Genomic DNA, 25,948 nt, shown 5'->3' with positions numbered 1-25,948 from the left:
TTAACCTTTCTTTTATTCGTTCCGCGTAGTTTACTGAGAAATGCCACCAAAATCAATTCCGCAGTTGATTGAGTCAACAATTATCAAAGCCTTTTAATCATAATTTTTTTTTATGCAGTTTCAACTTCATGTGGGTCATGAAGAGTTAATTGGGACAGCATTTCACATCATAAACGAGATCGCCATGACCCATGAATTACTGAAACTTCTCACTTAACATGACGACCTATTGAAAAAAAAATTTGCACTTTATAAATATATTTACAAATTTCTATTTACACTTCCTTCTGTAATAAAACATTATAAGTAATTTACACTTTTGCTTAAAAATTCATTATGTATTTCACAATATCCCAAAGAAACTAACAAGGAGGGGAATCTATCTTTATAACAAGAGATATATACACAAATAATAAAAATGTATACTACAGAAAGAATCTTAGTCGGAAAATGAAAACAAAATAATCAAAAAATTAATTTTACAAATTGATTTCCAACAAAATTAAGGTACATTTTCCAAAACATCATTTTGTCTAACTGGCTGGTCCCAGATGATTTATTTGTTATGTTGGGCAGCAAATTTGATCTGTATTTTAAATTCTACATTATATACATTGTACCATCTCTTTCAGAAGATGATATTTATTGTTTTCATATCGAAATTTCATTTATTACAATAAAAATTAAATATTGAATCAGACTAAGTTATTCCCAGCCAAATTGGAATATCCTGTAGTTTGATGATTACACGAAATTTCAAATACCCCTCACTAAACAGAAAAATAAAAGTGAAAGATGAAATCAAAAACTAATGAAATACCAACAATATTTCTTGAATTCTCTCCAGTGAATATCAAAAGTGCTACAATGAAGATCGAACTATAAAAATTTCTTCATATTTCTCATCAGAAGTTTACGTTTTAATTAAATAGCCTTTTTGGACAAATTTTATTTTGATGTTTTCAGGGGAAGGAAAGAAACAACAACTATTTCAAAGAAGAAAGCATCCAATTTATCGAATGGAAAAAAATAATGATAGATTTGTTGTAACACATGTAAAAATGGCTTCCCGAAATAATGAATATTTAATTCTGAAACACAGTTGTGAAATTCGAAAAAAGCTTTAGTATCATCGACTGTTCTGGTGTTTTCTGTTGAAAATGTACAGAATAGACTAATTGAACTTCAAGATTCCACAAATGTTGAGTTATTTTTAGGTCTGTTCCAACAGGTCGATAGCAAAAATGTACCAGTGCATACTTAGGTTCTCCCTAAATTGAGGCATAATTACAAACAGATTTTGGTCCAGTTCATTTCGTAATACGAACTAAGTATACTGGAACATTTTTGAAGTGAAAATCGAAATTTAAAAAGTTTCTTAGCCAAACCACGAGGTGTTCAACTGGTTGGAGATTAGGAATTCACCCGCTACAAGACTGAAATGTCAATGTCAAGACTTGACAGTGATGTTTCGACGACGCCGATCGGTCTAGCAGTTTGAGATCATATTCCAATAACTTTTTTTTAATTATACATTTTCTTATTGACCGACGCCATGAAAATTTGCTCCCAAATACCCCAGAAATCACACCAGGACCATCCAATACACGTATAATTACGGCAGTGAGTCATGTCGCACCGTTTCTCAATTTCTTCTTCATAATGTTAACCTCTTTTGCAATGCGTAAATTGCAAGTTGGGAATCACATAGGTTAAAGCTGATATGACGTTCGTCTCTTTTGTCCCTCGTCAACTCGGAGGGTTGGTAAAAGTACCATTCGGGGGTGTCGATTGCGGCGTGGCGGTCAGGTCAATCACTGTCCGACATTACTTTTTTTCTTTTCTTCGCTTGCTTTGGCTTCACGATCTCCTCCTCCTGCAAAAAAAAGAGATCGAAATTAATTCAGCAGTAGTGCACACTAGATTAAAATATTAACACGACAATAAACATGGTACATGCCATAGTAGTGCATTATCGAAATTGCTAATTGCCAAATGGCTAAAAGTAGTTCTTGCGTTTCTTCTTTCCTTACTTTCCAACGATTAAAACAACTGTGAGATTACATGGGATCGTAAAATTAAATTTAAACGACTTTGTGTAATTGAAGACCCCCAAACCTTTCGAGAACATTAACGTGAAGGCACCTAAAGAAACTAAACAATCGGTATGTCGCATAATGAATACGTCGAAGAGACATTAGGACGATGAGGATTTGATGGGATGTAATTTGCATCGATTAGACTTAGAGAAGTGAGTCTGAGTAAAGTTTCGAATTGCACTTCTGCAATCGATACAAGCCAGGGGGTATACTTGAAATTTTGACGAATCCTACCTAATCTTGTTCTATGAGGAGACGGCAGAATAAACCAAATTGCAATATATTGCGAACAAGACGTATGTTCCCAAATTGAATTAATGGCAATAATGCAGCAACATGTACTTTCCAGAGGAGTAGGCAACTACTCGGTGAACATTATGAACCTATTTACTATTTTACAAGTATCCACCTTTTAGGTAGATCTACCTTAACGGCCGATTCGCCAAAAATAGTATACACAAGAAAATGCCACTATACCGCATGGTTGAAGTAAGGGAGAATAATTTTATAGCAGTTAATTTGAAGAATCTCAAGTGCAAAAAGTTTTATATGAGGAAAAACAAAATCTATTATATATCGAATTTTAGTAAATTGTAAGCCTCGAGAAAGGCTTACAATTTGAGTTAGGCCAACCTAACTCCTGTCAAAACTGACCTTAACCTATAAACCATAATATGACATAGATCGTGAAAACTCTTATATTCTCTGATCATCGATGTCTGTTAGGAAAGAAATTGATTTAGGAAAACGTCCGATTTCCACCTTTTTTTAAGGGTGCGTTATGGTAAGGGGGGGATTTTGAAAAATCAACTGTGCGACAAGCAATGAAAGATGTTCAGTTGAAACAGCCTGTATTTTATTTCGAAATAAATCCTCTGGTTCAAAGAGAAAATAATGATTCTTCAGTATACAGGGTGTTTTCAAAGGTGAGGCTTTTCATTGACAGAAGGTAGAACTCAGTCGTTTGACCAAACATTGTTCATATGAAATATCCAAGATGGCTGAGATACAACCCCTAGAAGTTCGACAAATTTCATTGAATTTCAAGAAGGGGAGTGTGGAAGGTGACTCCGGCATCGCAAAAACGAAACCAAACATAAACATATGGCTGGACAATGAATGGTTCAGTACCAAGTGTATCGTATTAGATGCATCAGGTCACTTTTGAGAGAATCATAATTGTTGTATCGAGCAATTTAGGGTGCTTATGTTAGTTATGTTGAAAAAGTGCTATGATGTTTCTCTATTTCATCCCATTTTTACGACGATTGTTGGAAAGTTCGGACAAGAAGATTGTGATGCCCATTGTGAAAGAATTCGGGAATAATTTGGACGAATTTTATTGGTGAGATTTTGAAGTATCATACTATGGCTTGTGTCTTAAGTCTCTTCTGTCAGTTGGTATCGACATGAGCCATTTCATAAAATCGTATAAGTTACTAAAAAATAAAGAAAACAATTAGGAAATCCTAAGTTTCCATTTTCATTACAACGTAAATATCGAACGAGCCAATAACCTAAAAGAAACCACATGGTCGAATCAGGAGATAAGTTTTTTCCCACTGCTTTGCGATAATTCAACTAACAAACGGTCTAGGGTCGTATTAAGATCTATTTCAGTAATCATATTCAATTTTTTTTTCAACTTTGTCATTTTGAAAATTTTTCATAGGTGTTTTTTGGTGAGACGCTTCATTTTGACCAATTCTACCTTCCTTCAAATACACCCTGTATATCGAGAATATATGACGAAATCTAATGATCTAATGACTAATCGGCTTACTAGCATAGCTAGTTTGCGATGTTCGGAACTGTTAAAGCCGAAAGTAACCAAGCAATTCCTTTATAACACTTACTTCACTCTCCACTTGATAAGGAGCTTTCGGCCAATTCGATAATGGTTCTCCTCAACCTTATTCTTCTCACATTAGCCAAATCGACAATCCATAAACCTCGACCTTTCCCAATCAAATCAGACTACTTTCGACCAATTCAAGTTGATAATTTCGTTCGCATAGGAGGAGAAACCAGTTTCTGCGACCAACGGACGTGCAATGTTTACCATTGATGATTTATTATTGTTACATTCACGACTACTTCCTGAAGATAGGGTACAATACGAAAGACCAACCAGTTATCAGGCTTCGCATTGCCGAATCTACGAGTGTATCATGTTATGTTATTTCACCGTCTAGTTCGATTGATATTTATCCTTTATGCGAGTAGAAAAAAATTATCAATAATTCCAAAAATAGAATAATAATTTTTCAGGGTTCTTGCAAACATTTCTGTGATACAAATTTTTGTTGTGAGTTGATGTTTTTTTCATTCAAATATTCCAATTCTCTTTTTCCGGAAGGAACCAAAAATATATACCTGGATCGGCCTCGGATCCTCAAACAATTCTGCCCCTATTATCTGCTGCTCTTCTGCATATTTCTCATACCCGGTTCGTCAATTTGAAGACACAATATCGACAGCAATCTGAAGGCGAACATTCACGGAAAATTACTGCGGGCATTACAGAAAAGAAAAAAACCTCATGCGAATCCATGAATTTGCAATAAAAACCCTTTTCCCCCCTCCCCCGGCACGCCTATTGAGCAGCTCAAGTGTATAAGAAAGCCGATTTTTCATACTTGCAAATTCGGGCCTCTATCAAGGCCTCCTCGGATCGGAAATCGAACGTTACTCACCCCCTCATAACGTTCCAAATTATTCGAGACAAAGTTTCCCAAGTTAATCATGATCCGTAGTTGAAATTGCTCGATGAGCAAAAAGGTTTTCATCGTTTCGTGTTTTCAATCGAGACGGGGGAAGTTTAATAATTATAATCTACTTCGTTTCGGAAATTTCGATGAATTTCTACCGAAGGAAAGCACGCCGCTCAAAAATCAAAGTGGATATTGTTTTCCTGCCCCTACAATCCTTTCAGTATAATATTCAAGGATTGTCATTTATTATTATACAGGGTGTTTTCAAAGGTGAGGTTTTTTCTTGGCAGAGTGTAGAATTTATCAAAATAAGTCGTTTAACCAAAAATTGTCTATATAAAATATCCAAGATGGCTGAGATACAACCCCTAGAAGTTCGAGAAAATTTCATTGAATTTCAAGTACGGTACTGTGGAAGGTGACTCCGGCATCGCAAAAACGAAACACAACATAAACATATGGCTGGACAATGAATGGTTCAGTAACAAGTTCATCGGATTAGATGCATCAGGTCACTTTTGAGAGAATCATAATTGTTGTATCGTGCAATTTAGGGTGAAAAAAATGTAGAGAATCGAGACAGTTTCTTGAAAGTGCTTATGTTAGTTATGTTGAAAAAGTGGCATGATGTTTCCCCATTTCATCCCATTTTTACGACGATTGTTGGAGTGTTCAAACAAAAAGATTGTGATGCCCATTGTGAAAAAATTCGTGAATAATTTAGAAATTTAGACGAATTTTATTGGTGAGATTTTGAAATATTATTCACTCAGGGAAACGACTGGGAAAAGTTTAATAAAATTCTTTATTGTATCAATATAAGATTATCATTATTATTCATGAAGAAACTCTGTTAATCACCCAATTGAATAAAAGCCATAACATGCAGATAAAATTCTACACTTTGTCCACAGGTCCACTTTATCAAATATAGATTATGATCACTACTTCTACTGTCATGTAGATCCGTCAAGTTTAAACTTTATATTATTTTAATATAAATGCTCAAATAACACGATCACCTGAACTACCGAAGAAAATCCACATCAGTCCACCGTTTCTCTGCGTTATCGAATTTCCGATGCTTTTATCGTTCGTCTGGCGAAGTGATTGAAGAAGACCGACGCTTCGCGTGCGAAACATCGCATTGATGACGACATAAAGGACTTATTGCGAAAATGGAGGAAGCTAGGGATCCTGTCGGAAAAGGCGTTTTGTAATAGAAGAAGCTTGAAGAGCCCGTTCTTTGGGATAAGTGGGAAAATCGAAATACATCTGTCGAGAGTAAAACGCTCGAATCTGCGACACGTGATAATCAGTTTATTACATTCCACCCCTTTTTACATCGAGATACTCAGCGTTTTCAATGTATTTTAACCGAAATATTTTTTGAGGTTAATCTGACAGCATTTATAGGTTGGTACATGGGACAAGTAGGCCATTAGATATAACCTAACCTAAATCCAAAAACTCTATATGCAAGTTGTATTTGAAGGTGACTCTTTTTTTCAACAGAAGGTAGAACTGGTCAAAATGAAGCGTTTCACCAAAAATCACCTATACAAAACTATCAAACTGACAAAAGTTGAAAATAAAATTGAAAATGATTACTGAAATAGATCCTAATACTACCCTAGACCGTTTGTTAGCTGAATTATCGCAAAGCAGTGGAAAAAACTTATCTCCTGATTCGACCATGTGGTTTCGTTTAGGATATTGGCTCGTTCGATATTTACGTGGTAATGAAAATGGAAACTTAGGATTGCCGAATTGTTCTCATTATTTTAAGTAACTTACACGATTTTATTATTTTATATTTCTATTTCAAAATCTCACCAATAAAATTCGTCTAAATTATTCACGAATTTTTTCACAATGGGCATCACAATCTTCTTGTTCGAACATTCCAACAATCGTGGTAAAAATGGGATGAAATGGGGAACATCATAGCACCTTTTCAACATATCTAACATGAGCACTTTCAAGAAACTGCCTCGATTTTCTACATTTTTTTCCACCCTAAATTGCACGATACAACAATTATGATTCTCTCAAAAGTGACCTGATGCATCTAATCCGATGAACTTGGTACTGAACCATTCATTGTTCAGCCATGTGTTTATGTTTTGTTTCGTTTTTGCGATGCCGGAGTCACCTTCCACAGTCCCGTACTTGAAATTCAATGAAATTTTGTCAATCTTCTAGCTTTGCATCTTTGTATCTCAGCCATCCTGGAAATTTAAATAGACAATTTTGGGTAAACGGCTTAATTTGATGAGTTCTACCTTCTTAAAAAAAAACTCACCTTTGAAAACACCCTATATCTCATGAAACATCCCATGAACTCTATGATCGTTGTCAACTTCACGGACCAACTGACGTTAACCTATATTTCGCAATCTGACATCGCTTGTCAAATCCTGCATTTTTCTATGATCATAGATATTTGTCAGAAATCTCGAAACAGACGATATAGCAATAATTGATCGTAGTCTATTTGATTGACCATGCTGTAGCTAACTGAAAGGCAGCACATAGCGTTGCCCCAAATTTCGAAATTGCGGGCAAATTAACGAATCAGCCAGTAATGAAACTTCCAAAGCTCACATTCGCTCCTGTTCAAATTGTAACATAATCCGAGGACACGGAAACGAAGGAATTTAAATCCGCATTACAGTTCCGATGCAACGACAGGCGAATAATTCAAAAAACTCATTTGGACGCGATGGAGTTAGTCGTCCCCGGGGCTTGAAAAGGGGGTACGGGGGTAGGTGAGGAAGTTTCTGGATTTCTCCTAACGCCACCCCCAGTTACAACCGGAAAAAAAAACATGTTATAAGCAAGACGAGTTTTTAACGCCTTAATCTGGGATTACATATTTATCTCTACTATCTTCCAACAAGAAAGTCGAAAACTAAGAATGTGTAGGAGTGGATCACTCAATATTAATGGCTTAAATTAACAACCTTTTGATAGTTGAACGTTTCTTCCGAGTTTCCAAACTTGGTTTTCCATGTCCGCGAGTACACATCGCTTGCCTTCATTACATTCGACGTTTCGCATAATTCAGCAAGAAGGAACAATCAAAAGGAGTTGATAGAACAACCGAACTCACTTTAGATGTCAATTTAGAGGGAGCGGAATAACGTCACAATAATAATTAATATCATTATTGTGAGCACAAGTATAAAATTACCCAATTTGCGACATACTCAACAAATACCTGTCGTGCCTGCACTATTTCTGTCGTTCGCATCTTCGACTTTCAATTTGAATCTGCAAAGGCCGATAGGTGCGGTTTACACGAAGAGTGGGACTAAATGGACTGCCGTACCTGCATTGCGTATTTTATTGAATGCTTTAACCCAGGAAAAAAGCGGTTAAGCCGAATCATACCATTAGTGAATCAATCCCATACTCGTCGCCAAATGTTTGGATTGATTGACCATTTATGTACACAATAACTGATGACATCAATAAATTGTCATAATCTCCACAACGTTGTTGAAATAACTTGATTCCTAACAGTGTGCATGAAAAACAAACACTTCGACAGATCAGAGAATCAAAATTCGAAGTTATCGGAAAGTTTACCTTAACCTCAAGAGTGTGAATGCTTCGGGGGTCTTATGGTGACCTGAACGGCTGTGTGTCGTGACCTACACGACTCGTGGGCCTGTGCTGCCTGTCGTCCCAGCATCGCACACGCAGTTTATATACAAATGGTCGAATTTAAAACTCACCCAACATAATATTATAATATGATATGAATAACTTGATTCCTAACAGTGTGCAAGAAAAACAAACATTTCGACAGATCATAGAATCAAAAGTTGAAGTTATCGTAAAGTTTACCTCAACCTTAAAAGTGTAAATACGGGCGAAGCAACCAAAATGTTTCGTAGGGGTTAGCGTGACCTACACGACCGCGTGTCGTGACCTACACGACTAGTCGGCCTATGCTGCCTGTTGTCCAAGCATAGATACAATTGGCAATTTACAACTCACCCGGCATCTTGTACACCTCTTAGGCTAGACTTTCAAAGGACACGACCTACACGACAATACCTAGCCTGTCGCGTTAGGAAATATGAGATTTCAGCACTGCGGCTGTGAAAATGCTATAGGTAACAGAGTTACAACAGTCGAATCGGTCGCGTCAGACGTCAACCTCAACGTAGGCGTTTGTTTAGTTGAATCCCTCGAATTTAAACACATTTTTAGTAGTTTTACAGGTTTTTTTCCGGTGAGACCTACACGACTATTGCCCCCAATCATCCTGTCGTAACTACACAGTTCGAGATTATTTTTACGATTACCTGAAGAAGTAGACCGCTGTGCAAGTGCAGTGCAGCTGTGTAATTGTCGAATTTGTCGTGTACGACATGTAGTAGTCGTGTAGGTCACCTTCAATATAAGCCAACACCCTATATTCTCTTCTTCTTAGTGGTGCCAAAGGTTTTATTTATCCTATCATAGTCCATAGTCTTTACCAAATTAACAGCGTTAATTAAAACCCGAAGACGGGAAAATTTGAGGATTACATGACCCAATGACAGCGAAAGTCGACGCTATCGAAAAGTTTTACCTTGTGAATGCAGCTGACGTAACCAAATTGTTTCGGAGGGCTACACGACCACGTGTAGGTCCATGATTCCATTGAGGTACACCGTCGTGTAGGATGACATGTACTAGTCGTGTACGTCACCTTCTTCAATATAAGTCTCTTACTCGGCGCCAATCTCAAGCATTAATGCCACGTTAGACGTTAAAACAATGACAGTCTTCGCTGCTATAACGCTTATAACTCTGATAGTGACTACGACAATGAAAATCATGCATATCTTAAGATCCTTAGGCTGAATGGAGGCCATGAGGTACATTGTTCCTCCGCGTGAAGTTAAAGGCTATCAACACCATTATATTTGAAGGCTTGAAAATGTGGCCACTTGGAGCATGGGTCCTCAGACTCAGCTGGTTGCCTTTCAAGGGCCAGGAGAGTTTTGCGTCACCTTTAGGGGACTATGGCTTCTACAGCCCGAGCTTTTTGTGCTCTATTGGAAGGAGAATTTCCTATTGAGCATCTCGCGATAACCTGTACTTGTATAAGCTAGAAATGGAAAATATTTTTCCATCGACTAATTAGTATCCAACATATACATCTTTTTTGTGCATTACATCCCCAAGTTTGATGAAATTTCCATATCAAATGGTTCCAAAAGTACGTCTGGCCAACGTATAATTGAAAAAGCGAACAACAAACACCGCCATCGACAGATAAATTTCCAAAACGACCCCCGTACGGCCACTTATTACCCGGGCGTTTTCCTGGGCGGCCCGGAAGAGGATCAGCGAAATAATCCGCCCAGCTGACTCGGCTCGGCAGTGCTTTAATTTTCTCCTATTCGTTTTTGGTCACGTGTTGAGTGGCTCTCTCCCCCACCCCACCCTCGACTCGGAAAACTCTTCATGTTTCCGCGCTCGTTCAGAATGGGGAGTAATTGTGTGAGGGAGCGCGAGAGTTTGGAAATTGTTTTATACGAAATCGGACGGATGCCACGAAGGTAACTTCGAGTTTAAACTTAAGAAAGAAAAATACTGTGGATTTCCCGAAACAATTCTGATATTAAGAAGCAGATAGAGTCTAGACACGGGATATTTTGCTAGAAATGGTATAACCTAGTTCTAACTTAAATGTCTTTTCAATTTCTTCTCAAAGTAACGATTTTTCATCTAGTAAAAGTAGATATAAACGAAATCCTCATTCACAAAATCGACGAGATTCGTTCTTCGAAGACGTTTCAGAAAATAAGAAATTGAAAAGGTATAAAAAGCTCTCCTAACTTGAAACTCAGTTTCCATTCGGAGCTTATCAATTCTGCTTTCTTCTCGTCGTCAGTTTAATTGCTGGAGTAACGATAAAGCTGCGCCTTTGCCGTTCGTCGAGTGGGTCCAATTAAAATTCAGTGTATTTTCGCATCTCTAGTCACAATAACGGCAACGAGATGAAATCGAATCAAAAGTGTTTCGAGGTACCTCCCATTATGAATATATCATTCGTGAATTCCCTGAAATTACCAGAAAATATTGAACAGAAAGATCTCAGTGTACCTGAATGGTATCAACAAATTTCACCATTTACTTCAGAGGTGTCAGAAAGGACTCCAAACACTTCGAGCAACTTGAGTAGACGACATTTTCCAAGGAAAACTCTGTCTGGAGTAGGTGGAAATCGACACGACCAATACTCGACACGTTTTGTCACATGGCCGAGGCCTTGATTTCCAACGAGTTGAGCACGAACGCAAAAATGTGCGTTTTGCAGATATACCCGACACTTGAACAAGATTAAACGTGTTTCGATCTGCATTCATTTTCGCTGGCTTATTTTTTACGCCTCGTTTAAACCCGCACGCCCTAATGAATATCGAGAGAGGAATTTTTTCGTTACGAGATAAAAGTTCTATGGACACGAGAGGATCGAAATATACTTCATTCAAATTTATTTTAGCAGTCGGTTGGCCATGAAATAATTTTCTCAAGTTTTTGTAACTAGAACGAAGTTAGGTTGGCACTCATGAAATGTCGTTAATGTCATAACGCCGTTGCCATAACTAATATCAATTTTCATTACGAAAATTCGAAAATGTCGAAAGTGATTGAAAAAAGAGACAGGGTTTCAGGAAGTGCTATTTAGAATTCAGGTCCGCTCATTCAAATAGTTTTACCCTGATATTCTAAAATCCACAATACGTCAGACGGTAGCGAACATATTTCAATGTAAGAGAATTTATATAATGTTTCATCTGAATCTAAACGACTTATATTGTAGATTAATGTTTCCACAATCAGAAAGATTGTGAATGAAGAGTATGACAAAGAATTTCCTTCTATTGGAAGACCCAAAAAAGTGGTGGCATTTGAGAATTTTATTTTTGAGTGAATTTGCGAAAAGTTTACTACAGGATTTTGATAAATGTCATCGGAGAATAAGTTCCCTAAAATGGATTTTACTATTTTTCATTTGACTTGTCCTATACAATGTAAATGTCTTAAGGTACTAATAAATACCTAATTATTATAATTACATCAATGTATTAAGATGAATAGCCACAAATACGCGCAAGTTGCCCTGTTACTTGTTTATTCATGTGAAATTTTTGTTCAACGGTGAAGTTGCATCTTAACTTGAAACTTCCTTCAACTCCTTTTACTTATATTGATGCAAGATGATTTTTGTTGAAGAATTTAACATTCTTGTAATTATCTGTTAATTCCTTCGGGAGATACCCATTCCCAACCACTGCATCATATGCATTTCATCTTCGGGTTAATATTTTTGAAATCTACAAATGATGTGAGCCAGGGAAGTTAACGAACATTAACACTCCTCAAGCTAGTGCATATTATGATATACTGATCTCTTGTATTTTCCATGCCAACAACTGGATTTGGTATGCCTTCAATCAATTTGTATAAACTTCAATTATGTTCGTCACATATTTTCCGAAGAGATTCGACATTGTGATAAAATACGTAATAACAGAAACTTTTACGTAGAACGGGCAACATAGCGTTGATTTAAAACCCAAAAATGTTTTGACAAGCTTCATAACCCCAAATTTTCGCACTATACAGAGTGAAATGTGTCAAATTTCCATGGCCAACCGACTGCTAAAATAAAGTTGAATGAAGTATAGACTGTTTCATTTCTAGCACATGTTTAGTCTGGTTTTTGACATTCGGAACTGGGATATTTGGCAGATGAAAAAAGCTTGTTGTGTTCACTTGAATGTTCGAGATTAGGGGCAAATTCTGACAAATTTTTTTTATTTGAATTTAAATATAAATTAAAATTCAAATATAAATTCACAGGGCGTTTTCAAAGGATAGGCTTTTTATGACAGAAGATAGAAGTCATGAAAATAAGTAATTTCACCATAAATTGTCCGTATAAAATATCTAAAATGGCTGAGCTACAACCCCTAAAACTCCTAGAAGTTCGAAAAAATTTCATTAAATTTCAAATACGGGACTGTGGAAGGTTACTCCAGCATCGGAAAAAAGAAACAAAACATAAACACATAGCTGGACAATGAATGGTTCAGTACCAAGTTCAGCGGATTAGATGCATCTGGTCACCTTTGAGAAAATCATAATTGTTGTATCGTGCGATTTCGAGTGAAAAAAATGTAGAAAATCGAGGCAGTTTCTTGAAAGTGCTTATGTTAGTTATGTTGAAAAAGTGCTATGAGGTTTCCCCATTTCATCCCACTTTTACGACGATTGTTGGAATGTTCGAACAAGAAGATTGTGGTGCACATTGTGCAGAAATTCGTGAATAATTTAGACGAATTTTATTGGTGAGATTTTGAAGTATTATTCTATTTTTTACACTTTTGTCCTAAGTCTCATCTAGAGTTGGTATCGAAAGGAGCCATTTCATAAAATCGTGTAAGTTACTAAAAAATAATGAGAACAATTCTACAATCCCAAGTTTCTATTTTCATTACCACGTAAATATCGAACGAGCCAATATCCTAAACGAAAGTACATGTAATAATGATCGAATCAGGAGATAAATTTTTTCCTAATGCTTTACTTTATGATAATTCAGCTAACAAACGGTGTAGGATGTATTTCAGTATTTCAGTAATCATTCTAAATTTTTTTCAACTTTGTCATTTCGAAACTTTTGTATAGGTGATTTTTGGTGAAACCCTCCGTTTTGACCAGTTCTACCTTCTGTTAAAAAAGCCCCACCTTCAAATACACCCTGTATATGGTAGTTTTATATTTATTTCAAGCAAGTTCATTCGAAATTACCCTGGGGAAATCATATGAAAGACTAACACCATTTTTCGACAAGAAATTACCCTGTTCTTTACACCCTTTCAACAAGGACACCATGGATATATTTTCTCAATTTAATCAAGCTAATTAATTATACGACTTTCGTTTGGTTTTTTTGCAGCAGTTTTACAGACAGCCTTTTTCTGAAAGCTCAAAATCAGCAGATTTTCTCCCCCTGCCTCTGACACTAGAAATGTGCTTTAGAAATTATTATACAGCGATAACAAAGCTATAACACAGAAATTACTTGTTAACTTGATTACTTTTGTTACTCGTTACTGTTAATAAATGAACAAAAAATTATTACTTCTTTGAAACGCTCGTCATTCATCAATGAAAATCACAATTAATCACGAATCCTCCACATCTACCTAACCAGATCATTTAAATGCACCGCAATATATTTTCTCCACCAGCTAAGACTTATTCACAAATTTCCAACACGTTCTGTTGACTGAGAGCGCTCAGATACCTCTGGTTATTTCGATCCCGCTCTAATACCCCCCACATTCAAACCTAACCGTTCAGACGTGACTGATATCGTCAAATTGAATTAATCCGGGAAATCTCCACGACTGAAAAGAATCCTTCGAACATCACAGGAACAGTCCGGAGATCATAAAACGCGAAATCGGGAGTGCGGGTCGAATTTCCGGAATTATTCCATGTGATATTAAATCCTCCTTCCGAAAAATGGCCATCTTCTCAAACAGGTTATTTATCTTTCGTTACCGCTGCGAAGTTTCTCGGTAATACGAAAAGTTTTAATGAATGTTGTCTGAGGAATTTTATCACTTATTCTCTCGAAATCGGTATGCTGCGCCCGATGGATATATTTCAACGGTGAAATATTTGGCGGATTCGCGCATCGTTGATCGATGATAGTTCGACAGAGCGCATCCGCCAATGTTGGAAATATGCAACGTGGAAAATCGTTTGTTCCGTACTCAAAATAAATGGGTCTGTTCGATTCAGGCCTGTTTTGACATGAGACGCTACAGTTTCGAAATATAGTCATATTTTCACATGAGAAATCAAAAAACATTGCTGCGGATTTCGATTTTCTACTTTTAGTAGGAGGAGATCGAAAAAAAAACTAGGAGGACGGAGGAACAGTACTCAAACTTTTTTAGAACAAATAAGGCTCAAAATACCTAAACTGTGGTGTTGGGGAATAATGATAAGCCCTCCAAAACGGAGCAAACGAATGAAGGGAAGTTCATAAGAAATATACAATGAAAATTTTACGTTTTTCGAAATTATTATGCGTTTTTCATCCAACAAGTGAAGAACTTGTATTTTTTTTGCATTCTCTACAAACAATTGTTGATTGAGGCGAAACGCAAGAAATGAAAATGAAAAACTTTTTGTAGAAAATACAAATAATTCTTCATTTTTATCACTTGTTTTCTGTTCGCAATTTTTCGAAACTTATCACCGGTTTTCTCCTCAACATTTGAAACACAACGAATAAAAATTTTAAAAAAGTTGCAAACAATTATTTTTTAGTTCTGCTGGCACTTTCCTCGAATCTAATCAATTGTCATTTTCTCTCAATATATACAGGATGGGCAAAATTCGTTTTCTACTGAGAGGGTCTTGAGGACTATAGCAGCTAGAAGAAACAAAGAATGGTGAAAACCGCAGCCTCCTACGATACTTCGTTTTTGAGTTTGACAATTTCGTATAGCTTTCCTAACTTTTTTATCTTTGAAGTTACAAATCTGAAACTTGAACCTTCTACAGGCACTTTTTTACGTAAAATCCACTGACGAGCTCAAAATAAAAAAAATTCCATTTTTTCAATTGCAACTTTTATTGAATTTGTTATTTTTGAATTGGCAAAAAATCTTTTGTCAGTAGATTCTACGTATGAAAGTGCCTAAGAAGGTTCAAGTTTCAGATCTGTAACTCCAAAGACAAAAAAGTTATGAGAACTTTGCGGAATCTTCAAAATCTCAATTTTTGTTTATAATTCGAAATCTAAAAATGATAGGCCGATTCTGTTTTCAGATTTCGATTAGTCATGAAAAAGAGCTCGAGAATGTGTCACCCGTCTTCTTCTAGCTGCTATAGTTCTCGAGATCCCCTCAGTAGATAACGAATTTTGCCCATCCTGTACACAAGGAATTGTTCTAAAAAACGCGAACAATTTTCCTTGAGTTCTGCTTGCATTTTTCTTCAAACGTATTTTTGGTTCTCTCCCCAATCACCTAGAATATGAGAAATAAAAATTGTTTGCAATTGTCTTCAATTTTTTTCCTTGTGTTCAGCTTGCATTTTTCTTGAATTCATTGTTCTCCCTCCTAACATCTGAACACGACGAAGAAAACATAAATTGTTCACAGAAAATGCCAAAAATTTTCTATTTTCTTTTGCCTTGTGTTCGAAGGAAATGCAATCAACTTATATTTTTCTTCCAGGCAAACAATTTTGGTTTTTTGTTGTGTTATGCTCCCTTTTTTCTTGGAACGGGTTTTCTCTGCCAAATCAATAATGATTATAAAAATGAAAAATGGTTTGAAGAAAATGAAAATTTTTTAAATTCTTTTTGTGTTTGTGTATTGCATTCATTTTTGCTCCTTGGCCTCCTTGTTTGTAAAAAATGCAAACTTCTTTTTCATTCTTTGTGTTTCAGATATCGGGAGAGAAAAGCAATAAGTTGGGGTGCTATATTCAAGAGTTGACAAAAACACAAGTCCATCTTTCCTAACCTCATTCCCAATAAGCAACCGGGCCACAAACAAGCGAGATCCACTTCCCAGTTATGTCCCCATCGAAAACAACTTCTTGGGAGCGTAGAAATAAACACGAAGATCGCTCCCAACAACGATTCCATTAGATAACCTCACATTCGGTTCGAATAGCGGTCTTTTTTTCCAGACGTACGTCCGCTGCTGATTCCGCACACGTATTTGACGTTGAGAAACTCCGGTATAATGTAGTAATGTTGAATAAATCTAACCTGGGACGAAATCTGAACGCGGTGGTCGGACATGGCCAGAGTCGCCGAATGGCCGTTTTAATTAGCGTCGAGAACTGATAACAAGTCCGTAATTGCAAGTGCAAAATTCAGTGAATTCACCGCTATTGTTCGACGCGAGCTGGTTTTTCTCGCTTACCCTGTATTTTCGACGACGCGAAAATCAATATTTATGGAGGTTGGCGCAGTAATAAGTGTGTGTGCGTTCGAGCTTGCATTTTTTCCGGGGTTCATCGTTTCAGAAGCAATTTTGTCTACTATACGGGGTGTACAGAGGAAATTGGTTGGAAAAATTCAATCAATTTTTGAAAACTTGCCACAATTGGACTCAAAATTTTCAGAAATACTCAAGGATGGGCAAGCTTAAAGAGATTATGATCAATATACAGGGTGATTGAAGTAGAACGTCCACGCCAAGTTCTCGGAGAACTAACGGCAATATCAGATAATTTAATCGGAAAAAGACTTCTTTCTGATTAAATGGCAAAGATTATTTTTCAAATAATAACAATAAATCTTTTTTGATAGGTGAACATTCACCCTTAAAACAAACCCAATTTACTCATCAATCCAAAAAAAGAGATTTTATTCGAACAAAAGAACCAAACACGTGCAAATAATTGAATTTCCTTCCTATTTGTCCTCATACATCACCGCGCCACTGAATATCATTTTTTTTTGGTAGTTTATTTTTAGCAAATCCAACGATCCATATTTCATGTGTATATCAACAAAATCGCGCACGAGATAAACGTCGACAAAGAATCTAGAATCGCTGAAAAACACAATGAATAATCGCCCTATTTCTGAAATACCTTCCGAACGATAATGAATATATCTCATTTCATTCTGACCGCAGTAGACCTTCCAACGAAGCCACGACCCAAGAAATCCACTTTTATATGAATACTAATGCATTGTTAATTGCAACAAAATAATAAATGACATCACAGACATCATCCATTATTCACATCACCAAACGGGGGTATCGAATCGAAGTTGGCGTTATTCTTAGCAACTACGCCTATAAGTTAGGTTAGGTTGGAGCATGAATAACAACCCATGTGGATAGGTCGTGAACTTTTTATCTGAACCAAAATAAGCATCTTTTTTTCGAATCCTTCTCTATTACTAAATAAACAACAGTAAATTAGCGACGCGTCCTCTTCTTCATTTTACCACCATGTAAGTTGAATGGACACGATCTAAGTAGGCCGCGACAACTAACAGGTGGGAAAGTTTTTTTTATAGGACAGCTAATGAACATAATGACGTAGCTTGTTTTCGTCCATCACAACTGAAGGAGTCAGTGCAGATTGAATGTTTTATAATTTGCCTGAGGGGTCCACCAAGAAAAACTATGCACTTCGACCTACAGTGACATATTTAGTAAAACTTAAACGGGTGCAAACTTCCATAACTCAAAAACTGATCCAGCTTAAGTAACGCAATTAAAATTGTTCCATTATACAAGCGTTGCGACACTGTATATTTGGATTTTCAGGTGTATTTCTCCGAGGGTATAATAAATATGTTATTTTCAATATTCCCTCTAATTTACAACCATTAGAGTAAGTCGTTAGAGGTCAAAAGCTGGGACAATCTTGTTTAATTTTTTTTGCCAAAATTGATAAATTTTATTTCCAGCAATTTCATTGAAAAGGATTTGATTTTTTGTCAAAAACCACCAAAATCACATGTCACATGTGTAACTTCTGGTGATGTTCGGGTTATTTGCACAAATGAAACGTTTTAAGCATTGGTTCATTTTCTCTCAAAAATCTCAATAGGTTTATTGAATAAGCAATTCAATATGTAATGTTCTGATACAAGTACATATATTAGTTTACTTCTAATATTTTGTTTTCAATTTATTAGATCACTCTAAAGAAATATCAAGTCAAGTTTGGTAAATCATCCAAGTGAATACTAGCCATAATAAGCTAGTAAAATTCATCCACGATTATGAAAGATTATTTCTACAAAATCTCATTTTCAATAATGTCTGGATTTTTTTCAATGTCTCTATGATTAGAGCTCGCTTCTAGTCAGGTCCTAGTGGCTTCCAGTTAAGGTTTGTGAGACTGTGACCATAGAGGCCTTCAAGTTCTGTAGTAGTGACCATGAACTTTGACAGACAAGTGAATAATGTCGCATAGATAGAGAAGTAGTGAGTAATGGATCATTAATCACAAGTGATCTATTAATGTTCAAAGAAACGCATAGATATGTATACTAAGTACATATTGAATACTGCAATCAATATTTTCTCCGAAATACTGAACATAAATAGTAGAATTTGCTGACTGATGCCACGTTGTCGATTTGTGAAATATCCCAGGCGACTGGGAGAGTTCGCTTAATGGGGTTGTAATTTATTTTCATATTCAATAATGTTCATTGCTGGCTGTATTGAACTGAAACATGCCCCAAACAACACCAGAAAATCGATACCTACTCCAAAGTAAAAGAATATATATATATTCAGTAAATTCTGTTTGGTTCAGTTAGACAAACATCTGAGAACTTAAATGAAACTAAAATTTAACCATACAAGCTATAATTTGATCATTCAGAAAATAATTCGATAACAAGGGTATAAACAAAAAATTCTTTTGATTAGAAAACATTTCATTGATGAAAATATGAACGTGATTTGATAAATGTATATTTTTAACTTTTATTTTATCTTAGGTCTTTTTGTTTGGGATGAACCGTTTTTCCCTGGTTTCCTTTCAGACATAAAACTCACCTCGCTACTTTCGTCCGAGGAGCCTGAGAGATCCCTTGTTATGGGCCTCTTCAACGCAGGTTTGTTAGCCGGTTTCCTACCCCTACCATGAGTCCTTTTGGTTGAACTTATCTCTTCTTCCTCCTCCATCAACGCGAACAATTCACTAAACTGTCTCTTCTGACTGTCCGTACTGTTCAACTGGGCGATGTTCAGCGCCCTCTGCATGGAGTCCAAGGTGTAGATGGCCATACAGTCGTGTCTTTCGCAAATTATCCGCAGTTGCTCTAAATGTCCAAGCACATGATCCGAACTCGGCACTGTAGCACTAATAGTCTTTGTTCCCGATCTTTTTCTTTTATTCGGAGACGTAGAGGGGTACCTGGTGCTCAGCAACGAAGAAATCAGTTCTGCCACCTTGTCGATATACTCGTCGCACCAATATTTGATTATTGTGAAAATGAAAAGGTCACCGTTGTCACTTATGTCTCTGGAAAACAGATATTTGATGTAGTCGGCGTTCGGTTTCTCCTGTTTGAGCATGAGCATTATGGCCGTTAAGGCTTCAGAGTGTTGGTCGTAGTCCAGGTGGGTGATCAGGGGCAACACCAAGTCCACCGAGATGTTGTGGGCGTCTATGAGCTGCCAGAAGAAGAACTGCTCGATGCTCTCCCACGACAGGCTGGCTTTCAGAAGTGGCTGGATGTTTTCGCTCTTGAACATCACCAGATGTCCTTGAAGTACCTTCCCGACCAACGTTTGGAACTGCCTGGTATCGACTGCAGACAGGATGACATGGAGTATCTGGGCATTGTTGATGGTTTGCTGTTTGAAGTCCCTGTACAGATCTGGCACGATCCACATCATCAGCTTGTTGTTCGTCATGTGTGCATTGTTCAAATCGTGAAACAAGCAATACTCCAATTTTTTCTCGATACACTGACAATAGTCTTTGTACACGCTTGTCTTGAGCGCACTAGCCTTTGTTAGATCTTCTTTTTTGTTCTCTGTCCGAATTTGCACTTTTAAATAATACAGTAAAAAGTAACCTAAGTTGTTGAGGTGGTTGGACATCTCCGCAACCAATTTATAAAGTGTACTCTTACCCGTATCGTCTTGTTTTGTGAAAGAGTATAAAGTTTTGTATATTACAAATAAAGGTAATTTAATACTGTCCAAAAGAGCCTCACTAGTAACAACCGAAGGTAATATTTCCTCCCGAAAATCGTCCTTGATAGCGTTACAGATAGACCTAGCAATCAAAGGCAGGTTCTCGTCTTCACTATCCAAGTCGATCACTTGTTTAACTAGGGACTCCATCACAGCACAACGTTTAGACACGTCCAACTCTTGATGTAACTTCGACAACGTCTCACCAAGCGGTCCTTCAATCAAACTGTCATCCTTATCAACGATCTTTTTTAATCTCACCTCCGACAGTGGTATATCGTCATCATCGGTGTCCTCTTCTGGTGGATTGATGGCTATGGTCAATTCGTCTTCATCGTCACTGAAAGCCGGTTCGTTGTCCAGCAGATGGTTAACGTGCATGTGGTTTGGTCTTGGCTCACTTTCATTCTCTTCGTATTTGGTCGGGTTGCCCATGTTGAAGTCGTCAGGTTTAGAAGAGGTCTCCGGTGTTGGTGAACTGAAGAATTCCTTGAATGTATCTTTTACCATTATCCGCAGATCTCTGTCTAACTTCGGATTATCGAACAGAGGCAACAATGACGGAAGAACTCTCTTATCTAAAATTTGTCTTAGGGAGCAGAAAATTCCGCCTCTCACTTTATCGGTTAACGGAGGGTAAAAATTACTTATGATCCTACATAAAAAATCTAACAAAGTTGCAGAAACTGCAGGATGTGAACGCATCGAATGAAACATAACTAAAATGGCCGGTTCAATATTCATTATGTTGTCTTTCTCACTGTCAAAGAAGAGCCAGTCGTAAAATAAAGCTAATTTTGCATTAGACATAGCTACGGCTGAAGTACAAGTCGTCAATAACCAACCAATAACTGCCCATCTAGGAATAATATCTGAACATAACAATTCATTGGTAGGATGTATCACACCGACTATAAATCGGATAATATCACATCTGAGACTCTGGGATTCTGGGGTGGCCAAATATTGACGCTGAAACCAGTCTTGATATCGTTTGTGATTCCCAAATCTTACTTGGGAGGTTAAGAATACCATTTTCTTTTCCATCTCTGGAGTTAAGCGTGACTGTAAGAACCTCCTCGAGGTCCTTGTTTGTAGAAGTTGTAAGATACCTGAGAAATTGGGACTCAACGTTTTTGGTGCTAACAAAATATCTCTCCATAACTGTTCGATTTCTGGTATCCTAGCTAGGTTCTGTAATAATCTCACTAGGTCTCTTCCGATCACTAAACATTCTGTAAATTTATCTCTCATGAGACTCACAATAAATTCCACTTCTTTGTGCCTCAAATTCATCAGAGAAGGCGCATTATGGTCTTCTATCAATCTTAGGTAATTATATACAACTGAAGCAACTAAAAATGGAAATTTATCTAACCATCCTCTATACTCGATAAAAACATCTAGTAAGGATTCTGTAAGCGTAAGATTTTTTGGAGATACGTCACCACCAGCTGCATGTCTCATCAAATTCCAGCACAAATTATCCACACCATTCACTGCATTCTTTATCATTTCCCTCACTAACCATATTAGTTGAGATTTCACCACATCGTTGAATTTTAAATATTTATCCCCCACTAATTGTGTTAAATTCACTAAAATCAATCCAAAACCGTCACGAGTAATCAAAGTTAAGTCCCTATAACTTTTTGTAGCACTAAGTGGGTCCGATAATATTGACACCAGAAGTCCAAGTGACACATCTTCATAACCTTTTTCTTTAGACAATGCTCTATTAAGGGCTTCGTGTGCATCTTTATCACTCAATCCTGCGACAATACTCTGGAGAAATTGGTAACTTCTTTCGAGTTTCTGAAAACAGAAAAGAGAAAATTTGAATTAGCCGCGCCTGCGGTATTGACAGTGTGAATAAATACAAGACAGGGCGAGATTCAACATGGCGGACAAAGCACCATCGTTCGCAATTAAAGTGATTTTTATGAAATTACCTCTTCTAAATCGTCTTTATTATCCACGGAACTTGTTAAAAATAGTCTTGAGCTTCCCTGGGGCCTTACTTCCATGTCGTATTAGATTTATTTCCGCTGCTATAATTTTCGCACTGTTGACAAATACGGGAGGGTCTGCATCTTACCGTCCTCTGAAAATGTTAGTGAAATTTCAAGCGCGCGTTGATATATACGTTACGATAGTTCACGAACTAAGCCGAATGGTTCCACGTTAATACCCGAATCATTTCATTTTAGTAATTCACAAATTGTAATTCTGAACAGCTAAAAATTGGTGAAATGTGTAATTTCTCTCAGAACTTACAAATTGAAATTATCGATTCTCTATAAGTGGCATCATAGAATTAAAATAAAAAGCTATTTGTAAGAAATTATGAAAACTGTGAACGCAGATCACTGAGATCTTCAATTTGAAATTGGGCATAGACTTATTTCATGCTCTTGTAGGTACTTAATGTGGGTAATATTTACCCACTTCCTATCTCACATTCTTATCTAACTCGCTTATTTCCATGAGTTTGTGCAGTGTAATCAGTAAAAAAGGTTGAGCGACAAAAATGAGATGACTGGCAACGATACAAGATAGGAGACCGCATGGTTGAAAAATTTTCTCAGAATTAATTCAATAAAAAAAACACCGCAAATCGTCATATTAGGTTCTTGATTTTCTAAGTAGGTAAAACATGTAAAATAAAAAACACATATAAGAAATACATATTTATACCTCTATACTTCTTATAAAATAAAAATATAAGTATTTTTTATAGGAGGAGGTACTTACTAAGGTCCCCTCTGTGAGTTTAGAATAAACTTCGCACCATGAACCCCAAAAACCAATATTTTGGCAATCATTTCGTCAAAAATTTGGCAGAAACACATCTGATATGAAATTTTTTCACATGTAAACTCAGGCCTCAAAATATCGTTCAAACCAGGACACCCTATATATATAAAACGTGCATTCAAAATTCATCGTCATTTGAAATACTCTATGTCTAAACGAAGTTAACGAAGCGCTTAGCTTAGCTTGTACCACATCGCATTATTCGCAGATTTAAAATTATGTTTATATTTCAATGGGAATGGCGTTAATTTCTATCGTTATTTTTGATATGAAAACTTATTAAGAAAAATTCATAACAGATTCTCGAAAAAATCCGAAACGCAGTTTTATCAAATTTGAAAAATAACAGCAACGTGTTGGAATAGAAGCTAGGCGTTGCGCTCAAATATGGAATATTCAAAATTGCAGAGCCTTCTTGACTACTAATTTTTTTTTGACTACATATGGATTTGTCAAGTTTCTAAGATATATCTACAGATAAAGGTTGGTTGGAACGTTCAGTAGTTAACGAATAATTAAAGCAATTTTGCGTACGAGTACATATTATTGATTATATACTCGCATTTTTCTAATTTTTTTATGAAGGATATATGTTATGGGACACATTTCAAAGGTCCTTGTTTCCTCTATCATATTTTTTTCTATTTATGAATTAACACTGTTGTGTTTCATATAGCCTAGGTATTTGTTGGAGGTCAAGTGATTCGAAATAAAGAGATTTCTTGTTGTTTTTATGCATTATTACATTACATTTAGAAATTATATATTACAGGGTGAGCCAGAAAAAAAGAATATCAAGTTCTTTCTTCTTGATACATAAATGTGATTGAGGGCTCAGCCTGTAGCTGAGCTCATAGTATGGATCATATTGGATCATCATTATCAGGAATGATCAATAAATTTTCATAAAAAAAAGAAAAGAAACTAGTGGCAAGTTTTTTGTAATATATTTATTTATAATCATAAATTGGTCAATTCAAAAATTCAAAAAAAAAATAACAATAACAAATAAGAAAACATTCTCACATTTTACCCTTTTTATATCTCTGTCTAGCTTGAGATTTGGTATAACGAGTGTGGGTCCGATGTTCCTCTTCATTGGTGGGTTCTTTTTCATTATCGAAATCTGATAGTGAATTAAAAGAATCAAAAACTTGAATAACATTCTCATATATTCCACATTCATATCAATTAAAAATTAGGGGTTGATTTACCTAACAAAGGAGGGGGCTCCAGTAAACCTTCTTTCGAAACTCTATTGAAGTATCTGTAAGTTTTTGCTAATCCATATCCAATCATAGCAATAACGATAGTCACTAAAGACATAAGAATAGGATGCTGAAATAAAAATATTCCTTGCAACAAGAGATGAGACAACAAGAACAAAAAATCGCCAACCATAAAAAAAAATTATTTAATGGGAACTTCAACTGAATAAGATTTGGAATGCTCTAAAGCTTGTACTCACAGTTGGATTTGCAGTGAAAATGTAATCTGAAATCATTATACAAACTCCAACAATAAGACCAATGCCGGCTCCAAGCCAAGGAGTTGTTTCATCAGCTGAAAATTCAAGAATAAGTTTTCCAAACCATTTTACGTGAAAAATATTCACCCCTGTGAGCTTTCAAGATTTCTCTAGAGGCACGGTTCAAGGACTCTAAAATTTTTATATCATCAGGTTGGAGTTCTAGGGCTTTTTTATACGATTGACATGCTTCCAAATAATGATGAGCAGCAAATTCAACCTCAGCTTTTCGAAAGTATCCCTAAACAACACATAAATTCAACCCATGTTACATCTAATATCAGGAACGAATCAAATATGAATAAAGATGATATCATGTATCTAGTAATCATTTATAAGTAGAATTACCTTAGCCCAGGAAGGAGATAATCTGATAGTCTCATTAGCATCTTCCAATGCTAAATAATACTGTTGCTCGTTTAGGAATGCATAGGAACGATTGCTGTAAAGTACGTGATTGATGGGATTCAGTTTAATTGCATGGGTGTAATGTAAAATTGCCTCGGTATACTTCTTTTCCTGCACTGCTTTGTTTCCCAATTCCTTAAGGGATTCAGGAGTAGGCTAGGTGAGAAAATAAAACGTTACAGGATGTGAAAATTTCCAAGAAAATGAATAAAACATACCTCTGATCCCATTTTTCAAGGTAGAAGGTAGATGACAATGTAAACATAACCTTAAATTTTAACCAAGTGACGTTTTCTGCTAAGGTCGATAAAAGCGTTTTTTCGCGAACAATTTACGCTCGATGAATCTTCAAACGTCATCAAGCCTATGGAGAGCCCTTCAAAATGGATATTTTGTGAATAAAAGATTTGCCATCCCAGAAAACGCATTTCTTCATTTAATTGAATTTAAAACATTTTCCTTTTATCAGACGTGTAACGAAGATCCAGAAGACAACTTTAGTATCATGATTTCTCTCCGTGGCTGCTCTAAAGTTAAGAGTCTAAACGTGAACGAGAATAGGAAAAAAATTAATACACGCAAATTTTGGGGCAAACTTTCCAGTTTTCGTTCTCGGCCATATTCTCATTCTCGTTACCAGAAATT

The 25,948-nt window shown here is 36.3% G+C and overlaps 2 protein-coding genes across 2 annotated transcripts; both read right to left on the bottom strand.

Moving 5' to 3' along the window:
• Positions 1–241: 241 nt before the first annotated feature.
• Positions 242–22,928, bottom strand: LOC123318602 (integrator complex subunit 3 homolog). The gene is made up of 3 exons (XM_044905265.1): positions 22,503–22,928; positions 19,402–22,365; positions 242–1,876 (listed from the first exon to the last, which is right to left on the bottom strand). Exons 1-3 carry the CDS (start codon positions 22,575–22,577, stop codon positions 1,811–1,813), a joined length of 3,105 nt encoding a protein of 1,034 aa, XP_044761200.1. The 5' UTR covers positions 22,578–22,928; the 3' UTR covers positions 242–1,810.
• Positions 22,929–24,312: 1,384 nt separating this feature from the next.
• On the bottom strand, positions 24,313–25,620 carry LOC123318824 (STI1-like protein). The gene is made up of 6 exons (XM_044905569.1): positions 25,522–25,620; positions 25,244–25,459; positions 24,983–25,136; positions 24,836–24,930; positions 24,582–24,705; positions 24,313–24,493 (listed from the first exon to the last, which is right to left on the bottom strand). Exons 1-6 carry the CDS (start codon positions 25,531–25,533, stop codon positions 24,390–24,392), a joined length of 705 nt encoding a protein of 234 aa, XP_044761504.1. The 5' UTR covers positions 25,534–25,620; the 3' UTR covers positions 24,313–24,389.
• Positions 25,621–25,948: the final 328 nt, after the last annotated feature.

This window comes from Coccinella septempunctata, chromosome 8, assembly GCF_907165205.1.
Source record: "Coccinella septempunctata chromosome 8, icCocSept1.1, whole genome shotgun sequence".
NCBI lineage: Eukaryota > Metazoa > Arthropoda > Insecta > Coleoptera > Coccinellidae > Coccinella > Coccinella septempunctata.
Note: the sequence above shows the minus strand (reverse complement) of the source record. Positions and strands in the feature narration are given on the sequence as shown.

What these genes read in the sequence shown, in the direction of transcription:
- LOC123318602 (XM_044905265.1), bottom strand. Translation starts at nt 22,577, where the DNA reads ATGGAAGTAAGGCCCCAGGGAAGCTCAAGACTATTTTTAACAAGTTCC. An exon ending in ATAAAGACGATTTAGAAGAG is followed by an intron (nt 22,366 to 22,502) that starts GTAATTTCATAA and finishes TTCTGTTTTCAG; the next exon opens with AAACTCGAAAGAAGTTACCA. An exon ending in CCTCGGACGAAAGTAGCGAG is followed by an intron (nt 1,877 to 19,401) that starts GTGAGTTTTATG and finishes TTTTTTTTGCAG; the next exon opens with GAGGAGGAGATCGTGAAGCC.
- LOC123318824 (XM_044905569.1), bottom strand. An exon ending in TATCTCCTTCCTGGGCTAAG is followed by an intron (nt 25,137 to 25,243) that starts GTAATTCTACTT and finishes TGTGTTGTTTAG; the next exon opens with GGATACTTTCGAAAAGCTGA. An exon ending in GGAGCCCCCTCCTTTGTTAG is followed by an intron (nt 24,494 to 24,581) that starts GTAAATCAACCC and finishes ATTCACTATCAG; the next exon opens with ATTTCGATAATGAAAAAGAA.